The 21,836-nt window shown below is 31.4% G+C and overlaps 1 protein-coding gene across 3 annotated transcripts; it reads right to left on the bottom strand.

The window, feature by feature from the left end:
• Nucleotides 1-1,629: 1,629 nt before the first annotated feature.
• pod1 (coronin) lies at nucleotides 1,630-21,519 on the bottom strand. 3 transcript variants are annotated; one of them, XR_012462831.1, is made up of 23 exons: nucleotides 21,360-21,519; nucleotides 21,135-21,283; nucleotides 20,607-20,787; nucleotides 20,259-20,470; nucleotides 20,097-20,179; nucleotides 19,924-20,016; nucleotides 19,561-19,723; nucleotides 18,480-18,617; nucleotides 17,064-17,576; nucleotides 14,458-14,694; nucleotides 13,056-13,241; nucleotides 12,819-12,939; nucleotides 11,397-11,510; nucleotides 11,141-11,311; nucleotides 10,466-10,692; nucleotides 10,198-10,388; nucleotides 9,913-10,051; nucleotides 9,170-9,376; nucleotides 8,955-9,090; nucleotides 8,647-8,795; nucleotides 7,489-7,572; nucleotides 7,181-7,248; nucleotides 1,630-5,994 (listed from the first exon to the last, which is right to left on the bottom strand). XR_012462831.1 is itself a non-coding variant. In XM_074142398.1 (22 exons), the coding sequence occupies exons 1-22, from the start codon at nucleotides 21,517-21,519 to the stop codon at nucleotides 7,240-7,242; spliced, it is 3,663 nt and encodes a 1,220-aa protein (XP_073998499.1). In that variant the 3' UTR covers nucleotides 1,630-7,239. The 3 variants fall into 3 exon arrangements, 2 of the variants coding, with proteins under 2 accessions (XP_073998499.1, XP_073998500.1); XM_074142398.1 differs by having other exon boundaries at nucleotides 1,630-7,248; XM_074142399.1 differs by lacking the exon at nucleotides 17,064-17,576 and having other exon boundaries at nucleotides 1,630-7,248.
• Between the last annotated feature and the right edge of the window lie 317 nt (nucleotides 21,520-21,836).

Below are 21,836 nucleotides of genomic sequence, written 5' to 3'. Positions count from 1 at the left end.
CAAGAATTAAATTTTCTTTTAAAATTTAATTAACATATTTCTGGGTATTAAAGGTTATTTACTTTTCAGAATTTGCAGTCAAATTCATTTTAACAACAGGGAAGTAAAGTATAAGGACTGTTCTCACATCGCACTCAAGTAGCCAGTTTTAGAACTATCTTGGTTAAAAGAATTTCGCTTGAAACACAGTATTGGAAATATTGGAAAAGCATCATTTTATTGAAGGATTAACACAATAAAATCTTTAGTTTTTATTGAAAATGTTTAACATTCTAATCGGGTTCAACTAAGAGCCACTACTTCCACAAGGTAACAAAGTTGGCTGAAAAAGGAATGGTGAATTTAACCAGACTTGAAAAGAATGTAAAGTTCCCAAAAATCTATTTTATACTACTGACAGAAATATAATGGTATCAGATTAAATGGCAAACATATTTTTTTTTGTTAGTGATTGTTAGAACATTGTTTAGATCTTTCTAACCTTATTACATCATTCCTAAACACCTACAGTTAGACTGTTGTCATTCCAAAAGCTATTTTCCATTTTTTTATTAAACAAAATGGTACGAGAAATTAGTGTCTACTCTAATTTCCTGAACGTACTAAAAACAGCGTTAATCCACGGAGATCTTGGTCAGCCGAAATCAATGATATGAGATTTATATCTTATTGTGAACAATATTTAAATAAAACTATCTTGAAAATGAAATTGGCTTACTCGATCAAGACATCTCAAAAATTGCATATGAATTGTAAAAGCTGTGCCTTCCTTGAAACTTCGTGCGATTAACGAGATATATTATTTAAAACTACAAATAGTACTACATACACAACCATCTCTGCCAGTTTGAGTAGGAATCTGAATACTACTTTAGCAAATCTCAAGAGAATCATCTATTTGCGACTGTAATACAGAAAGTACCAGGCCGATTGAATATGGCTGCACTTTTTTCAACGGCACGGTTTGCTCAGAAAATACCTCCACAGGGTATCAATTAATTTGTGAGTCCAGCACCAATAGCAGTCTTTGAACCATTCTTTCTGTCCAAAAGCGTCACAATTTAGTTTGCGATATGAAATCTCTAGTTGTTTGCGAGGTCAGATGAGATTATAAGATAAAAACATTTGATAGCAAAAAACTTGACTCCTTGCCTCCTTACCTTAGAAAAAGGAAAGATCTTCAACAAGGGTCGGCACACGAAGTCTGTTGGTACAGTACCTGAGAAACACTTTCCATCCATTATCTAATTTAACCTAATTTTCATCTCATATAGAAGGCAACAAATTCAGTCTGCAGAAAATTTGTAGTTATAGATATGAGAATTCCAGTAAGAATATGAAAACTCATGTGATGAAACACACTACGATCTTTTTGTTTTACAAACCGCAATTTTATTTTTATTTCTTCAAGTATAAATATGGTATAAATTTAAGAAAAAATCACATAAAAATTACAACATGCACACTTATAAATATTTTTCACAGGTATTTTGTATATATATTTTTATATTATATATGAGTCAAAGCATCATTCTTTTTCATTTTATTATTTTTGATTATTACTTTATTTTTGTGAACATACAAAATTTATACACATAAATAAATTCAATACTTTCTTCCCCTTATTTAAATAAAAATAATAATAATAATAATAAAATAATACTGTTTATAAAATGTATTATTCTTAGAAAACATTTCTGCTAAAAAAGATTTGAAGATAAACTAACACAAATGCGCCAGAATCTGACAAAGATTTGTATTTTAATAATAATATTATTTATTCATTTTTGAAAACACAAATGTATTGCACTAAAATTATTCAGAAAATATAGATAAAAAGGCAAAATAGTATAAAAAAATATTTTAAATGATTAATCCATAAAAAAATTTCTCTATAATTTTCTGATTGAGCATATTAGGGAATGAATTTTTAATGTCGTCTGTTTGTTTATTAATTTGAATAAAATTTAAGCATTGCATTATTTATGATTCAAGAAATGAAAAAATCTGGTAACTATTTTTCATCTAAAATGGCACATGTATACAATCTGTTTTGACGATGAATTCAATTTTATTTTCCTCTTAAGTAATTGAAATTTCAATTTTTGATCAAAAAAATTGATTAAAAATTCAAAAAATAATATCTTTATTGACCCAAAGTTTTTATAATAAATATATTTATGTTAAAAGATAATATAACTGTCGTGTACAAAGAGAGGAACTAATATTTTATGTCACATTAAAACAATTATAAAAATGCTAAATGGCAAAAAAACTTAAACATAATTTTTTGAGTGAGTTAGGAAATTCGGAAGTGTGTCAATCAATGATTGAATAGATCGGTATATAATATATATATCGGTATATTATATTTAATCGGTATATTATAAATATATATTTAATTTCGTAATCGAATATTTAAATGAAATCATTAGGAATGTTTTACAAGTATTTACTATAAAGCGGAATGGATTGCATGGCACTTGTGGCTAACACTAGTTAGTATATCTCCTCTAGATTTGCCTTTTTATCTTAAGACTTAGGAGAATGGTAGGGGCTCCTGAATTTAGATTCAGCACTTCTGTAGGAAGAAGCGGTCCTTTCACCTACATAAAAAACTTTCAAATGAATCTAAGTAGAATCACCGTGATTGATCTCCAGCAGTCGAAGAAGCTACCGAAGCAATCCTTCCAAGTACACGATGACCTTGAACTTTGTAGGGTCTTTTCTTCAAAAGCTAAGTGACTTTCGTTTCATCAAACGAATTATAACACTGGTTGGGTTTATTTGGAAAACCGAACAAATGCAACGGGCTTGAATGGGCCAATCAGTTATATCCGACTCTCGCATGGAAAGATTAGAGAAAATAAAGTTAGGTTGTGTATATGGCGAAACTTAAAAGCGTAAATTATTTTTAGCTGGTTCCCGAGTTTTTATGTATTCTAGTTCTCACTTATATTCAGCACGGACGCGTACATCCAGTTGGCTGATAAACATCTCTCTGATTAATCGAAAAAGAAGACTTCCTCTAATTTGGGACTATCTCCTTTTTGTTGGCCAACATTAACTTCTAGTCTCTCAAGGAATACCTATATTCGAGGAGGAAAACAACTAGGGTGGCAGTGAAAGGATATGCGTCCTGATCATGATAATTCACGGCATATGGTACTCCATTGAATCCCATAAAAAAATGATAAAACCAAAACGCGAATAAACAGGTAGAATTTTCAGTCGTCTACCTCAACTCATATTGCGATCTTTCATGATCAAATTCAGAAAAGCTGTCAAGGCGTGGATCCAAAAAATGGACATGTATACAGTATCACAAAAGCATACAGGCTATGTATTTTCAAAAGGAAAGAATATTTTCACTTCTCACAACAAAACTAAACCTTAAGTACTAGAAGCGGGCCTGCATGAAGCAGTGATTGGTTAAACGAAGATGCAGTAAAAAATACCATGATTCTGGCATTTTGATCAACTATAAACTCGGCTCCCAACATTACTCGTACTAAGCAAACATCTACTTCAACTTCTACAGGATTAGAACCATTAACGTTTTAGAGAACGAATCCTATTCGGACAGCAACGCAAAGCAAAGGTTGGAAAATGCATCCCAACGGATAATGACGCACTGCAAAAAGAAAAGGGCTAAGAAGTGAAGGGGGGAACTCAATGAATACAATAAAATATTATATCAATAACTGTTTATAAATTTAAGAATAGTCCATTACGAATTAAAAAATTGGAAATTTGCAATTATGTGAGAAGAAAAGCAGAGACTGCTTAAACAGCTCCATTCCGTTGGAGGACCGTTTGCATCAAGATAAACTATTCGCCAGGACAAAGATAATATTTTGCAAACATGCTTACAGTTAGAAGGATGAGATTTTAGCGCTAATTAGCGTTTTGAGTTTATTGCAATGACAGGGACTCAGAAAGGAAATCCAATACTCCTAAAATGTCAGAAGGGACCACAACAAAACCTGTAAACTGATCAATCACAATTGCAAAAGCTGACTTAATCCATGAGCTTGAATCAAGACAAAATTACTTTCGATTTTCCACATATAACTTAAGAAAAAAACAAATTTGAGCAACTGTTCTGATGATGCAAAATCACAAACAAATTACATATTTCTTATTTTTTGTGTTTCCTTGAGTTAAGAGCTATTGTGGATTATAATTATAAATTATCTAATTATATAAATTATTACAAAAAAAAATCACATTATTACACAAATAATAAAAAATTGAATAAATGAATGTCTCATACATATTTAATAATGATAAATTTCACAAAATGTTAAGAATTATTATTTACATTATTATTATAGATAAAAAAAAATTCTAAACCATTATTTTATTTATTAACTGACTAGAAAGAATGAGAGAAATTAATTTTATTAAATAATATATTGTCTCCAAAATATTGTTTCAATTTTTAAGGTTATAATATGTCAATATTATAAAAATTATTTCATTAATAGTGTCAAATTTATTCTTCTTTTCTTTTTTGTGGTTGATCCTTAACAATTTATAAAAACAAAGTTTTTTTTTTTAAATAATGAAAATATTTACAATACAGTGCTTCTTAAATTTTTGGTTTGACAGCCTAGAATTTGCAGTTTAAATTAAATATGACCGTCCATTTTTTATTTTATTGATTTTTTTAAGAATTTCAATATTCTCGTTCTTATTATATTGGTATATTTAATGATACTAGTTTCTGAATAATGCTGTATTTTAGTTAATGAAGTTGAGTTGTGGTGTCACAGAGAAATCGTTTAACCAAAGTATTAAAATAAAAATTTCTCTTTTAATAATTAGAACAGTATAAATGATTTTTACATTAAAAATGCAAATGTACACAAAAATTAAAATCTAGCTTCAGTCTTTTAAAAAATATAGTGAAGAATGAAATACAGAAATCAATATTGTCCTCGTAAAATCAATTAATGAAAAGATCAAACAAAAATTCCAAACCAAAACTTTATTTTAACTTCATAAAATTTAATTAAAAAAATAAAAATAAAAATAAGCCAGATAGAGGCTTAAAATAGAACCCGTAAGATTAATATTGTAAAATTTACAATCACGAAAATTAATAACTGTTTCCCAATTTGGCCATCGTGCGTCATCACCGCACAATGTTCACATATTGTAATCCTGTCACAAGAAATAAAAGTACGGAACTTTTACGAAACAAAACAGCTCAAGACACTGTTCAGTAAATGTCTCAAGAATAAAAAGTCTATTTCGTAAACTTTTTAAGATTGTTTTAGAACAGAAATGAAATGATTCACTACAGTGATAATTACTAGAACTTTTAAGATTCCTAACCGGGAAGAGTAAAATTAGTTCTTTAGAGAGAGTTTCCATTAATGAGAGCAATGCAGAGAGCGATTCCGCTTTTGCTACGTATTTGCCCCAAAGTAGGCGATCGAAATAAAATGAAATCAGTATTGAGGATATACCTGGCCAAAAAAAGAAGAATAAGTCTTATTACTACTTATAGTTTATATAATAAATAATATTTCACATTACTTTGTAGTGTAGCTAATTGTTTCTTATAATATAAATGGATGTTTCAAACAAAGGCTCTAAGATGTGTAACATAAATAAGCCAAATATATAAATGAACCTAAAGCTGATCTTAAAAGTAACTCATAACCGTTTAATAATCCCACTGTTTAACTTACTGAGTGGTAGAAAATTTTTCTCCCTGCTTTACGATTTATAAGAGAAATTATTGCAATCTTGATGAGCTTTTAACAGAAATCCAATTTTAAAATCCCTTGGGCATGAAAAAAATAGTCCTAAATTTATTTCAGTACATAAATAGACACTTCAGAAGGCACAGCAACCTTGCACATTACAATATAAAAAAAAACATAATTGTTTATAGCATAGGCCCTGAAGATGATCTAGTCCCTTGGTCGAAAGCTTGGCAAAAGTAAAAAATAATGAAATTGGCAGTATTCTTTCTTCCTTCTGAAAATTATTTTCAATTTTGAGAAAAATGAAAAGTCTGCCAGCATTTTCAAGCAAACATTATATCAGTTACCAAATTAGGTGTCATAGATGACGCCGAGAAGGTACGTACTTTACAAAGAAATAAATGAACACATGTTTGAATGCAGTGCTGAACAATATAAATCACATATTCTGTCTGACTCTCCATTACCTATAAAGATTAAGTTAGCAAATTTTTGCAGAAAAACTTGACTTCCACTTACTGCGCAAGTGTCACGTTAGCTAATTAGGTAAGGCTCATTACAAGTGGAAGTTAAATTGCATAAAAAACCTGATGGATTTAATTTCAGAAAATCCAAATCAGGTCAGAAAACGTTTAACACCGTAATACACCAGTTACACTGGTTCACTAGTGCTGTTAATGTAGTAATGACCCACGGGATAACAATAGTGGGTGCTGCTAAGACCATTATGTTGGCTTAGTAACCGAAATAAAATAAATTGCTTTATTGAATCTTTTCACATAATTTTAATCTTTTTTTTTTGCCCTTATGGTTTATTTATCTATGTAAAAATCTGTTTTATAAACTAAAATGGGAATCTCCTGGCAAAAACTAAATTGTTTTTACTGATTTAGCATTATTCAATTAGCAATATTATACAGAACCTAGTACCATTGTTTACATTTCTAACTCAGCTATATCACTCTTATTTTCTTTTAAAAAATAATTCGTATAACATTTACAGAAAAATACAGAGGTTAGGTAAATTTAATTATGAATGTTGAATACTGTAAAATTGAAAAATAAAATAATGATCAATAAAATGCTCTCATATTTTCATAAACATAACGATATTTTTTTCTGAAACGTCAACTTTTTAGCAATATAGTATTAGCGGTTTTTCTTACTTTTCTTTGTTTTTTATTTAAGGCATAAGTAAGTCATATAGACAAACCCTTTTTTTTAAAAAATAGTTTCTATTAAAAATTGGAATGATTTGACATAAGAATTATGCAAAGGAATAATGTGCGTCTAGAATATATCTTTTACAAATAGCATTAAATATAATTTAATTTTACCGCATAACTGAATTAAACTTTTGGTTTTTACCTTCCAAAAAAACAAAAAAAAGTTTTGGTATTAACTTCTAAACTTTTTCTTTTTGTTTATTCGCTTTGGATTAATAAAAGTTTAATAATTACCAACAAATTATGTGATTACAAAAGATTTGAATAAGTTTGTCTAGTTGATGACCTCAGATTTAATCGTTCTGAAAAATACAAAACAATAGAAATAAACGTTCATATTTGTACCTTTTAATTATTACATATTGCTTTAGAATAGCTAATATTTCTCATTGTTGTAAGTAAACATATTATTATTACACGCAACGTCTTGGACTAACATATTTGTTATTATTATTTTTTTGAGATGTATGAATCACTAATTATCAGATCTAATAGATCTAATAACATGCATATGTTACAATTACTAAATGATATTAACTTACCCACTCTCCTTCGTCCACTCCTTCCATTTTATCTTGCTCTAATTTTAAATTAATTTCCAGTTTACTGCTCACAGATTTCTGTATCTGTAAAAAAAAAAGTTGAATAGTTTCCAATCAGAGTCCCCAGACTTTACCCACACAAACCGTAGCGAGAAGGCAATGTATATGAGGAAGTGAAAACACTTCCCTTTAGAATGCAATAGGCTATTTTTTTTTTGTAATTGTTTTAATAATTTAGAAGATTCTTAAATTCTTAAAGGTTAGGTAGGTAATGAATTAGAATATTAAATAAACTTGAGCTTTAGAAGTGTAAAAATTATGAAGCAAAATTGCTACGTTACATTATAGTTTATTTTTGGTACATTTTTATTGGTGTGAATTAAAGTGGCAATTGTTCCTATAACTAAAAAAATAGGAAATTTGGATGTTATTCGTTGTTACGTTTTAAGTAAGTTAGCTATTACTTTTCTGCAATTAATTTAATTTTAAGAGGAAGATGTTCATACATTACGTTACTTACATGTGTAATTGGTCACCGCGTTGTATGTAAGGAGAATGTAAGGTTTCTCTTAGGTTACAAACAGGGTTGTCTAAAATTTTATTTAATTGGATTAAGCAATCAATTAAATTTACATTACATTTATAGTAACTTCGATTTTAGTTAATCATTTTATTTGACTTAGTGCTTAATTTACTTAAGACTATTTATATATTGACAGATTCTGGAAAAATATACTTCTGATTTTGATAGTTAATAGGACGTTCAACCCGAATTTTAACGCTACACTTAACTCTAATGCAGTCAGGACGCGATCAATCCATTAATAAATGATTTAATCATGATCGATTTAATCCGTCACAGAACGGATACTTTTGACTTCTCCTTCTATGCTACTTACCCACTATATTCGCCCCCATAATCAGATCAGTCTAGATGTTATAAAATCTTTGAAAATGGATATTACAGCCTCTTCGGCAATGCAGATGCTATCATTTATTCGACATACTACAGAACTAACCCAAGAAGTTATTGAGAACAATGTTCTAATGCCATATTTTAGCAACTAAATGATTATAACTAACTTAATTTTTTAATAATTTAATATGCCTATCAATAATACTGTTCTTAAAAGTCTATGTGTTGAATTATTTGCTAACCTGTTCCTGTTTATGTTTAACAACTGGATCAGACCATGGCAGTCTAGTCGTGGGGGGACCAGGGCTGGGTTTATTTGATTCTTTATGTTGGGTACTTCCACTAATTGTTTGATTCTGTTGGCTAGCAGGACTTCCTTGTGTTTCAGACACTAGCAATCAAAATAAAGATTTAGCAATTTATTTTAACAATAATTCACATTGTGCTATTTAACAATATATTTCGGTCTCAATCTATGAAAAATCAAGATGATTTAACATAAATAATAAAAAGGGCCACCAATTCTAGTTACTTTAAACAATAAACTTACAACTATCCATATTTTCTGGTTTCAAGCAAATTCTGCGTTGTTGTGTATTACAGCCAGATAGCCACTCAGCACTTGTCATGGTTTTTTCCCAAGTTACCTTCGTCTCAGGAAAGAGATCATCTTGGAAAAGATCACTCTATAACAGGGATAAATTCTTAAAAGCTGTAAAATAATACTATAGCTATGTAAATTTACAATATTTTTTCTTAACTCACCTTAATTCGTGGTACAGTAAATGACAGTGGTTCCACTGTAGTGTTAGCTAATCTAAGAGCTTTAGCGAATTCTACCGATGAAACATCACAGCATTTCTTATTAAGGAAGGACAATCCTTGGTGTAATGTACTACATCGATGATGACTTAGAGGATTCAAATATGGAGGTTCATTACAAACTTCATAGGTGTATATTGTGCTATCACCCTGAAATGAAAATAATAATGGTATGACAATTAAGAAAAATGGCACTTGTCCGACTTGTGCTTCTTCGACTGGGAAGTGATAAAGATCCAAAAAATAAATTAATGCCAACTTTTTTTTCTCGATTCATTCCTACCAGGAGACCCTTGGTCTGTATTTTGTGCACAATTACTATTATTAAAAAAGTGTTGAACCATTAAATGTCCGTGAGCGCCTTTATTTCCATCATTTTAAATTTATAAACTTACTTTGATAGCTCGTCATTTTACATGCGTTCTTCTAAAAAATACTGATTCAAATATTTTATTTTTAATCAAATAAATTTTAAATATTAGACCCCTTAAAATCCGCCTATGGTTGTACTAAAGGGCATAAATACAAAGTGAGGCTCCACATAACTAATAATAAATAATAATAAATTTAGAACTACTTCTTAAGAACTAAGAACTTTCTAATATTTTTATTTAGCAAATATAATATTTACACCTAGCATGTCATGAGCAACTAATGGAATGATGAATAAAATATTTTAAACTAACTCTGCCGGTTAAGAAGAGTGTAGAACTGTCTTCATCATAAAATGGTATGAGTATGGCTGGAGAGACGTCAAGTCCAACAGTAGCCAACGGAGTACTGAGATCATCGCTTTTTAAAACCATTATCTGCCTTTCTGACACTCTAAAAATAGATTTGAAACAATTTTTCGTATGAAATTTGAATAATGGGGCTTTAAATCCTGAACATCAATCTTATCTCAACATCAATCTTAAATTCTTAACGTGCTATTGTTTTTCAATTATCTAATTTAATAAAAATCCATGTACTTATCAAATCCAGTAACTACAATATATTGTCCTTCCACTGCCCAGACGAGTCTTGCTCCTCGGGTACCACCGGGTCCTTTACCTTGTCCTAAGGGATCTGCACCCATTCTAGGATCATACACTGAGACTATTGACCCGCGAGTAGCTGCTGCTAAATACCTTCCACAAGGAGACCAAGCCATCGCTACTACCTGTTACATAAATGAGTAAAAATAAAATAAATCTTCACTACACTAATTTTAAATTTTGTGCTCATACTCTTAAGTACCTGGTCATAAGCGTTAAGTTTAATCGCCTGAGTCATGGTATTAAGATCCCAGAGTCTTATTGTAGTATCGTAAGAAGTTGTGGTAAGCAGGTCAGCAGCAAGTGGATGCCACTTCACACAGTATATCTTTTCAGTATGAGCCTGTAACACTTCATGAGGATTATTTGTTGGCTCAGTTAATCCGCCTTCCGGTACTAGCCATAGTTTAACAGTTCCATCATCACAACCTGTTAAAAAAAAAAAAATTACTTATAATAGTTATTACCTGTTATTACTTTTTTGTAAAGAAATAATTTTCAAAAATGAATAAGATAATCTAGAAGGAAGAAAGAATAATGGCAATTTAAGTCATTATTTTTTTATTTTTGCCGAGCTTTCGACCTGTGGACAAGGTCATCTTCAGGGCCCATGATATTGACTATTATAATACTTTTTACATTGTTATAAGATTGTGAGTCTTCTGTCCTGTATACTTTAAAACTCAAGGATACAGGACAGAAGTTCCACCAACTTTATAGCAATGTATGAAGATGTCGTTAAGTCGAAAACTCGGCTAAAATAAAAAAAAAAATTACTGAAATTGGCATTATTCTTTTTTACTTCTGGATTAATAAATCAATCACCAAAAACAATCAACAATACGAATAAGATAATGTTTTAAAAAAGAGTACGAACCAACAGCAATTCTTCGATTGTCAAACGGATCCCACTGGAAATCCATAATAGTATTTGCATTTACAAGCGTAGGAGTTACCCCATCGGGTAATTTTCCTGGCTTGTTTAATTCAAATATCGCTAATTTACCTCCGGCGCCACCCAAAGGAACAGCCACTCGATCGCTATTGCCTTATAAAAAAACAAAAAAAACAAAAAGTGCTGATAAAGGAAATTACAAAGCTAATTGAACAATTAAATATGATACTATACGTACAATGAAACCCATCACATTCCCCAGAGATTTGCCTGCTAACATTCCGGACATTCTCAATAAATTGGGATTTATGAGCAGGAGTTCCTTTTAAATGTCTGTATTTAGAAACTCTTCCTACAAAATTGAAAATATTATTTATCACTTATGTAACAATTGGAAAAATTTGATTTATACAAGAAATTAGGTTTAAGAAAGATATGTGCTAACGGAGCGATGGAAATTCGCTAAGCTAGTCAATTATATTTGCATATCGAACTTCTCTTGGTAAGAAATTCCAAAAACATTCGGCTATTTCCATATTAACTTGGTTGCGTAAAACTTTTTGGTATGTTTTTTTTTTTAATCTGTACTAAAATGGGCAGGGGTACCTCAGTGGTTAGTAAACTCTTAAACAGAATCGAGATGCCTGATTTTCCTAGATGCCTTTTACGTGACTATATAAAGGACACCATTGCTCTGGAAAAGGCTCAAGACAACAATACCATCAGATGTTGAAGGATCATTTTTGAAAATGGAATCCGTCAAAAAAATTCAAACAACGTTAATGTACTTTTGAAAAGTATAAGACAAGTTGCTCTTGAATGGACAGCTGTTTATTTGTAAATGTCAACACCTTAAAAAGGATTTTGTTTAAAACTTGAAGGGTATGGTCTTATTAAATTTGATGGTTCTATAAGTAAAACTTTAACTTAGTACAGGACACTGATAGGTAAAAATATAGAGAAATTACACAGAAAAACAGAAAAGAAAAACCGCATGCGATGAATGGATGAAACAAGACACTGACTAAAAAAAAAATAATAATTTTTAAACAGAGAACTTGTGTCTAGATAAGAATTAGTGGTACAGGAGGAACCAATTTAAGAATATAAGCCTGCTAGCGATTTTTGAATAGAGCTGTCACAGGTGTGGTATTTTTCTTCCTCCATTAGTGCAATCCAAAAGTCGTAAACTGAGCAATAAAACAAACACCTACCATGCTTGTTAAATTTTGAGAAAATCTAGTCTGCTTAAAGCACTTCAAATGTGCCTATGGTTTTCAGAAAATGATTATTAATATAGTTCTCTGGATGTTTGATGACTAGGATTTTTTTGAAGTTTGAGTACCCGGTACTATGGGCGCCATATTAAATTATTATAAAAAATATGCGTCAGGTGACGGTTTTTTCCGCACCAATATTAATCGCACGTCTAAACGTTCCCTTACAGTCTTACCCCCTGGAAAGAAAACAGTTAAGAACAGATATTTCCAGTTTAAAAGGTAACGGAGCATTCCTCTGAAGAACAATTTATTTTTATTGAATGATCTTCTCGTGATTTTGAGAACAACTAAAATTACATAAAATTTATAATTCAGTTTGAATAAAATTTGTGAATCATAAACGTGAAAAGACTTGAAAAGGCAATCTTATTAAAACTCACCAAACACTGTTGAAGTTCGTTTTGGAGCATTAGTAGCAGCACTTGTTTTGACTTGAATCGATCTCTGCTGTTGTACTTGTAACTGGTCATCATCCTTGGACACTGGTCTCATTTTTACCGACTAAAGTGTAACAATAATTTAATTCCAATAGAACCAAAGAAGAAGAAGAAAAACCTCAAGAAATTGGTCAAGCATTAAAAAACAAAAAAAATGCTAATCTTTTTTCTGGAATATACCTGTGCTGCAGACAGGCTGGTGGGTGCAGGCGCTTGTAAAGAGAGAGATCGGTTTTCGTACATCTTCCTTCTCTCAGCAATGCTGGCTCTTGCTTCAGCGCCCCTTATCAAGTCTCCACCCGCTCCAACATCTTCTATTTCCTCTGGAGGAGGAGTATAATCCCTCATACCAACTACTTCCTGTATCTAGTAAATAAAATATGTTAATTTCATCAGTACAAAATATGTTAACTCCTAAATGTAAACATAACTTATTTCGTTGCACAATTTTTAATATAGATCTAAGTTGATAGAAGTGATTAAGACTAAGGCAAGATTGTTTATTGAGGGTCGATCTAATTTCTAAAATAAGAAGTAAAAACCAACGGAAAAAGTGGAAATCGTCCTCCTACCTTGGCTAGAATGATGTTGTTTCTGAAATTGATAGATAATATTAAGGCCAATGCCAGATTGTACTTGAAAAGTATCTTCAATCTTATTTGAAAAATAAAAGGTAAAAACCATCAAAAAAATTGGAAATCGTCACCTACTTTCGCTAGAAAGCTATGCTTTATTTATGTTTTAAAGCTATGTTTATTTAGTAAATATTATTGAGGCCAAGACTAGTTTGCACATGATGGTAAGTGATTTTATATAAAAAGCATAAACCTAACAAAAAAAAAAAAAGATATATTATGGAGTACATAGGAAGGCGACATGGGTTGACACGACACATATAAAAAAATAATCTAGAATTAGTGAAAAATCTGAATCTTTGAAACATCACTATAAGATTTTTGATTAAGATTATAAGATTTTATAGTGCACTCTTTGGGATGTTTTCAAGTTCAACTTCAAGAAGAAATTCTATTGAATAAAAGACTTGATGAATATACAAAGACAAGTCCGCAATAATGAATGTTCTTTAGAAATATTTACGTCTGCGCCAGTTGTGAACTTTCTACATTTCAAGTGTTAGAAAATACAATTATACACAGAAACTTCGTTAAAGAAAAGAAAATTTTAAACAGTACCTCAAAGGAATCATATTTTAAAAATGTAATGTCACTTTTTGTTTTTTTTTGTAGCGATTTCTAGGTTTGGTTTACAACTAGAGAACACTGTGCGAAAAAGCCGATAGCGCACTGAAAATTTCTCTGGTCGTCAACGACCACAGAAGTTGGCATCCCTTAATTTAAAATAAAATTACCTAATTTCTAGACCAAATTAGCCTACTAACAGAAGGAAATTAAAAAATGTTGCACAACATACCTTGAAGTGATATATGATAGCAACGAGAGACCAAGTAACAAGTTATAACCCCAAAACTGGTTATAACCAATCATTTTTTTTTTCAAAGTTTAATTTGCGCAGACTTTTCACTCATCCATACAATTCTAATTAGTTAATAGATTATACTAACCTGATCGTTGTTGTCGTTGTGATCTGGCTGGACAAGTTCCGGGCTGGATTTATCATTACCATTAACAATGTCACGTAAAGGAGCAGGAAGTGTAGTTGTATTTACAGTGGAAGTCAACGTACTGCTTGCATTTATATGCAATATTGATGCATCATTGTCTGTCACTTCACTTCCGGTACCTCCGCCGCCGCTTTCATTGAACTTAGGAGGTGTAAATGGTTTTGGACCAAGGCGAGGCTGAACAGATAGATAAATTCACTGTCTTTTAGTGTTTTATGACTGGTTATTTCAACTTAGATGAAACATCATGCCACAACAGAACAAAAATCAAGCACATTTGTTTACAATATGTACTAAACTAATCTATAGAGACTACTGATACTTACTGAAATTTTTTTTTGAACAATTGAATCTACTAAAAATTTAAATATATGCTATACAATTTTATCTTATTGCTCTTTAAGATGAATGTAGCAGTCAGATAAATTCTTCGAAATTTCGTTCGAGGATATAAGAAAATGACAAATTGGTTGGTGAGTATGACTCAACATTGCGACGAAGATGACCCGTAAAACTTGTTAACTAGAATTTCATATGGTTATTGTGGCAGCATAAGCAGAAGTCTTTAATTAACGACCTTTGGTAATAATATTGTGTGCTCATGCAAAACTTACAGAAAACACCTTCACACATTCATAACCTACCCTTTCACCTCCAGGCCTATCAGCTTCCCTGCAAGATTCGAAAAAATATTTAGTTCAACTCAACAAAGACTATCGAAAAATCAGTTGAAAAGAGGTAACGTCCAAACAGTTTCCAAAACAAATCCTAACCAAAGAGTTTTAATATAGCTAGCAACTAGTCCTAAGTTTTATAGTCTAAAAAGCCTAGCATCTTTTAGAAAGATTGTGCAATATTTCTACAGGTTTTTAAGAGTACCACATAGTCCCTAAGAGTTACATTAAACATCTTCGTCTAAGCCAAGATTCCACGACTACACACATCTTTCTCAATTTCTTAATTGCACTACTCAAAATTTAATTAAAAATCTTCTGAATCACTTTCATCAACTACTCATACAACGTCTAACTATAAATTTACATTATTATTAAAAGATATGTTGGCTAGTCGGCTCCGTCCATGATTCCTAATTTGGTAAATGGGAATTAAAGTCTGACCGAAAAATAGCCATTATTATTTTACTCTAAAAGGCGCATTTTTTTAAAACAAGATTTCTTGATTTTCTATAAAAGTACCACAATTGCTTCATATATCTGTTAATTTAGTTATTTCTAGATTTGTTTATTCACTTCTAATGATATAAATCTAAATGAAATTTTAAAAAACCAGTAGCTGAATAAAACAAAAACTTTACATTATAAAAAAAAAAATAGTTGGTAAATGATGTTAATCTGTTAATAACTTTTCCTAACTCATTTCTCATAGAATCAGATTTAATGCTAATTAGAAGAATTATCAGCTAACAGAGAAACCGCTATAATATTTCCAAAAGGAGAGACCTTCGAATGTTTCTAACGGAAATTTAACCAGACATCAAATATTTAGTTTCACACCATCAGGCACATGGATTTCATTAATCAGACTTCGTAAATTTTATATTTAATTTTTCTTTAATTTAGTAAAATTCCGCATTGTTTGGCACTGTATCGGTGGAAATGCAGAAATGCATCAAAATGAAATTTTCTTTATAGTTTTAACACATGCAAAGTATAAATAAACAAATAACGTGTAATTAGCATCGCAAAAATTAAGGTATGCTTGCTCGTGGGCGATTAGTAGAAATTTGATCATTATAAATATAAAAAATAGGGCGTTAAGTATAAAAAGATTGATAATTCTTGTTCTAGTACTTCATTAGAAGAATCTTGATCATCAACGAACTCTACATATATGTGATTATGATCAATCATCTTGAATTTGTTATTGGTATTCTGTTATTAAAAAGTGTAATATGAGCATTTATACATATGTATCTTTAAAGTTACAAGTACAATAAAAGTATTTTTTTCAGGTGGGCGTTACATTCAAATACCAATCAGGAGTAATGAACGAAAGCAGTTGGCTAACTTATTTACTTGAATTTTCCAAACTATTTCATTAAATAACATCCAAGCCAAGACCATGAATCGAACCAATCACATAAATTTTCCACGACTCTCATGTCTTAGGCCTAATTTTAATCGATGATTTTAGGGCGTATCGTTACTTTCTTTTTTCACTTGATAAAGTATCACAACCGTGCAGAAGTTTCGAAATTATTCACCTAATGATTAGAGCATCTTTCAAAATAAATGTATTGTCTTAGATTTTCTCTTTTCTAAGAAACTTTAGAAATAAAATGAGACGTAGGCTATAATTCTGTTCTCAGCCATGTTTACGGTGGGTATAAATAAATACTAACCAATAAAAAAACAAAACCAAAAAATGTACACACTTGCAGGTTTTAAATAAAATGTGATACATTAATTACCTCATGCTTTCAACACACAGAAAAATCAATTAAACCATGCTGCTCGAGTAAAACAAAAACAGAAAATGCTAGGGTGATAAATGTGATCAACTCTTCAAACAGCACTTTTTCTAACCTTATAACCTCCTGAAATGTTTATCGAACAGATGAACCCAGGTTGAACGTTATTCTGCAGTGTTTGAGGAACCTGGCCAGGAGGTTGCATGGAATTTGTTCTAGGCCTGGCAACTGGCTTTGGTGTATTATCTAGTTCTTGTTGTGTCGTACCATCTGACATAGAACCAGTCCTAGAAATTCTAGGCAATGGTTTCGGCGGAGTAACACATTCATTTCCATTTTGTATTTTTATCAAATCAATTTCTTTCGTCTCCAGTGAATTCCGTTTATTCTTTGCCGATTCATTGGTTTCATTTTGATCTTTTTCAAACACCGACCTAGTATTGGTGATACAGCTCCTAAACGGTTTGGCTGTGACAGCTGACAAATCAGCTGTACTGCTTACCGTAGGTGCTGCTGCGGGTGGCACAGCCGCGGGCAAAGGCTTTGTTACATTAACTTTAGCGGCGGCTCTTGCTATATTCTCTTCTATTTCACGCCGTATATCTGATAAGCTTCCCCGATGTACTTGCTAAAGTGGTGGAATAAACATTAGTGTCAGTTAATATTACTTACAAAAAGTGTGCTATTTTATACAAAGAAGTGATTAATAATATGAAATGAATTGTTTTAAATGGTTGTTTTCAAGGAAATCTGTCAGGTTTGAAGGGTTTAGGAGAAAATGAGAGAACTGTTTAACGATGTAAGGCGCCTATAAGGTTAATAGAAATGCCGATTTGAAAGTCTAAAACCTCGTAGCCGCCAAAGGAATCCACTCGCATCTTTGGCATTATTTGATTGAGATAACCTTAAGCAGAGGATCATTTCTTTTTATCGCCACTTCTGCTTAACTGCCTTCTTCGCAAGGTGTTAAAAATATGGAAGGATCTACAGAGCACAATTCTGCCTGGAACCTCCAACATCAAATGTAGAAGCAGAAATCATTGATAACAATTTTTAAAGAAAATGATGCATCGGGTTTAAAATTAATGAGTTTAAACCAAAAGAAAACTTTCAGCACATCTAACAAGTCATGGGAGACTATAGCTAGGACTACAAACAAAATTTCCAGAGAAAAGTTAAACATTTTGTGCGGAAAATACCCAGAAGGATCAGGGGACGGATAAGGTAGAACCGTGGCCGGATAGGAAAATAAATAGAGATCTGTAAACCCATCATGGAGAACTTTCAATTATCTCCTTAAGTGAGCCAGAGTACGAAATGGATGGCTACGTGAGTAGGCTGCCAGAAGACCTAATAATCAGCAATATATTTTTGGGAACACGGGAAACATTCGTCTAAGGGGCTACCACCTGAGTAGCACAAGTAGTATTCAATGAAGATACTCTGATAGCAAATCAATTATTAAGTAGACATCAAAGTTATACATATTATTAATTTTTAAATATAAAAGTGAAGAATAGAGAATTTCTACCTTGACTTGCTTGTCGGCTGGGTTAAGGCTGATCTTAGGTACAGGAAGGTCTGACCCTTGCATCCATTGGGTAGGATTTACCTTGCTCTCACAACCTGATGTGTTGGGGAATAACTCTGAATGAAAATCACGGTACGACTGAAACAAAAATGTTCCTTACAATTTTTATTATTATCATTACTTCTGGTTAAAAATTATTAAAAAGAATAAATGGTTGGTTTGCCCTAAATATTATTATAGATGTTACAAATATTATTTGTACTCAATTTCTTTTTAATTCATTCATTCATTCCTAGATATTATTCTTCCTTTTCTTTAGGAAAATTTTAAATAAAACACTTTACAAGATCCCACAGTTTTCAAGGCAGGCAGCAATTTACAAACTTTCTGTAATAATAAGCTGCGGAATCGAAGAACAGTTGAAGCTAACATTCCCGTTACAATTTGCTGGGATAAAACGACTGTGCCTCGAATTTTTAAGTGTTAGATTTGAGAAGAAAAAAAGGTTCCGCTAATTTACTGCAGATAGTTAAATAGAGATTTTTCCTTGGCATTTAATTGGATTGCCTGGATATTGCCTGTTATAAGAATGTTAGCAACATGATGGAGGAGGGTAATGTTTTTGACTGCTGTGGAAAAGACGCCAATGCGGGTATAGACAATCAGAAGGTTGATCTTGTGCTAGAGGGTCTCAAATAAGGAATAACTGGATCCTTAGTGGCTAAACAGCAACAAGAAGAATATGGGGAAAAAAACACAAGAAAACCACAGAAGACCTACAAATTATTTTTAGTGTTCGGTTGGCTTTGCTTTTTCTGAACCATTTCAATCGAATGTGGGTAAGCCCTAACATGCACATGCATAAGAAGTTGGTGACAGATCTCGTTATACATACTGTAATCATGAAGAATAAGTAACAAGAGAGCATTTATTTTCCTGCACCAAAACGAGGGGCTCTATAACGAATTCACGTTCTTTGGAAATATACACATCTGTATAATAAGCTATTACAAGAAATATAGACATATGGCCGATGAGATGAGTTCTAATATAATTGAAAATGATCATAGAAAAGACTTACCTTCCTTGGTACTTGATACATGATCGGTACAACCGAATTTGATGTCAACTGTAGAACTCTATTTACTTCTGCTTGCATAACATTAAGAGCTCTTTTAGGAACCAAACAAGCCCCTTTTGTTTGTTCGCCTGTATGTCGAATGCCTTCTACTAAAAATGGTTCTCTGAAATAAAATAACAATGCCAAAAATTATAAATGTGCGTTTTTGACACGCAAGAACCTTCGATTTTATCCGTCGTAACACGCATGTTTATTATACCCCTGATAAAAATCGAAAGATCTGGCATTGCGTTCCTAGCCAAATTTTCAGCAGTTAAGTATTAATGCTTTAAAAAGCACAAATAGTATAAAATTTTAACTTACCTGTCAGTAACTTCTAAATAAGATATAGTCGTATCTCCTTTCCCCGCAAGAAATAACATACAAGTGTCTGAGTCATACAGAGGTATCAGTATACTATAAAAAAAAGTACACTATATTAACATTTTTCCAACAAAACAATTTTATTATTTTATATCCGAATAAATGAAAAATACCCTGTGGAACTATCCAAGACTAATGCTTTTTCAGGGACACTAAAATTCCTTAAATCTCTTATGTAAACTTCACGTTGTCTAGCCTGAAACACATTAATTTCTCATGAGAACATTCTAATCTGTAACTATATTTCAAAATAACAGAATAAATTTTGAACTTACCGAATCAAATCCAGTCGTAAGAATTCTAGTGGAATGTCCTAACCAAACTACCCTAGAATCTTTAATGCTTTGATGGGAATCAGTAACATTAGTGACCTGATCAGTTCTCGGATCAACGATGTAAACCATTTTATCTTTTGTGTGTAATGCTGCTTGCCTACCGTCTTCTTTCCAACATAAACTCTGAATCAAACCATATTCAGTAGTTGTACCTAAATCGTTATAACTTTATCATTAACAATCGCAGAAAATTAAAAGAGCCAAAAAAATATATTTTCTATAAACATACAAAAATATTATTTTCAATTACGGATAAAGTTTTGCTTTCTTAATTTATTTATAACTCACTATATATTTCAGATTGTTGTGTAACATCCCACAAAATAAACGTGGCTGAAGAAGCGGTTGAAAGAAGACAATCAACAGTTGGATGCCATCTCAGACATTCAATTCGCCTCTGTCTGTGTGTTAAAGTTGCTTCAGGATTACATAAACTCTCTTCAAGACCTTCCTCAGGTATATGCCACACCTTCAAAAGAGGAATCAATAACAAAGAATGGTTTTATTTATTATAACAAAAAAAAACGTAGAATAAAAAGTTTTATACAGTCTGCTCTAAGAACTAGTTTCTAGTATATCTGAAGTAAATGATTGATGTAAAAATCTTGAATGAAAAGGCATACGTTACTTAAGGTTGTCACATCAGAACTATCTGTCTATGGAGAAGATTAAATAATGTAATACAAGCACACTTTAAATCAGTTTCAGATTGAGATTGGTTTTTCAAGCTTATATGTACACTTTTATAATTTTACTAAAAACAGAAACAACTGGCTTAATCCAAAATGAACTATAATTTATTTTTCACAAACAGACCTTGCATTCTTGTGATCCAGTAGCTAGAAGGCCATCATGGAAATTGGAAAAGTCCATATCAGTAACTGTGTCAGAATGTGCATGTAACAATGGCATTGTTTTACTTTTTCTTCCGCAATCATCAATAGGTAAAACAGCAAGGCTGGAACCTAATCAGACATTCATCATATCAAATTCTCACTTGAAGAAACAATGAAGAAAAACAATTAAATGAACTTAAAATACCATTATGGTCCACGTTAAAGGCCATAAAAGCCGCTGAAGCTGCAATATTATTTCCATATGTCTGATAAGAACCTACACAAATGTCACGAACACATGCTTCTGGTTTTGGGACAATTGGAGCTGCATTCTTGAATTTGGAAGCTTTAAATCGCCATGCCATCTTAAAGGTACACTTTTATAAACTTACAGGAACTGAACAAAACTTTAATGCATAAGTAACGTTTGTTTTAAGATTACTAAGGCTCGCAAGGATAACGTTACAAATTTTCAGCAAATCTTAAAAGTTAGGAAAAAATTGTTTTAGTTGCAGTTTCACAATTCAATTCAATTGAACAGCTTTAGATATAATTTATATGTATTGTATAAAAACACAACCTTATCTGCAATATCGTCATTAAAAAATTGTTAAGAAGCTATGATTAAGTCCTTGAGGTTATGTTTGCTCAAATAATCATTCATAACATTAAACATTAAACG

The sequence above is a fragment of the Rhodnius prolixus genome, unplaced genomic scaffold, assembly GCF_049639745.1.
Source record: "Rhodnius prolixus isolate KJV_2025 unplaced genomic scaffold, Rpr scaffold_6, whole genome shotgun sequence".
Lineage (NCBI taxonomy): Eukaryota > Metazoa > Arthropoda > Insecta > Hemiptera > Reduviidae > Rhodnius > Rhodnius prolixus.
Note: the sequence above shows the minus strand (reverse complement) of the source record. Positions and strands in the feature narration are given on the sequence as shown.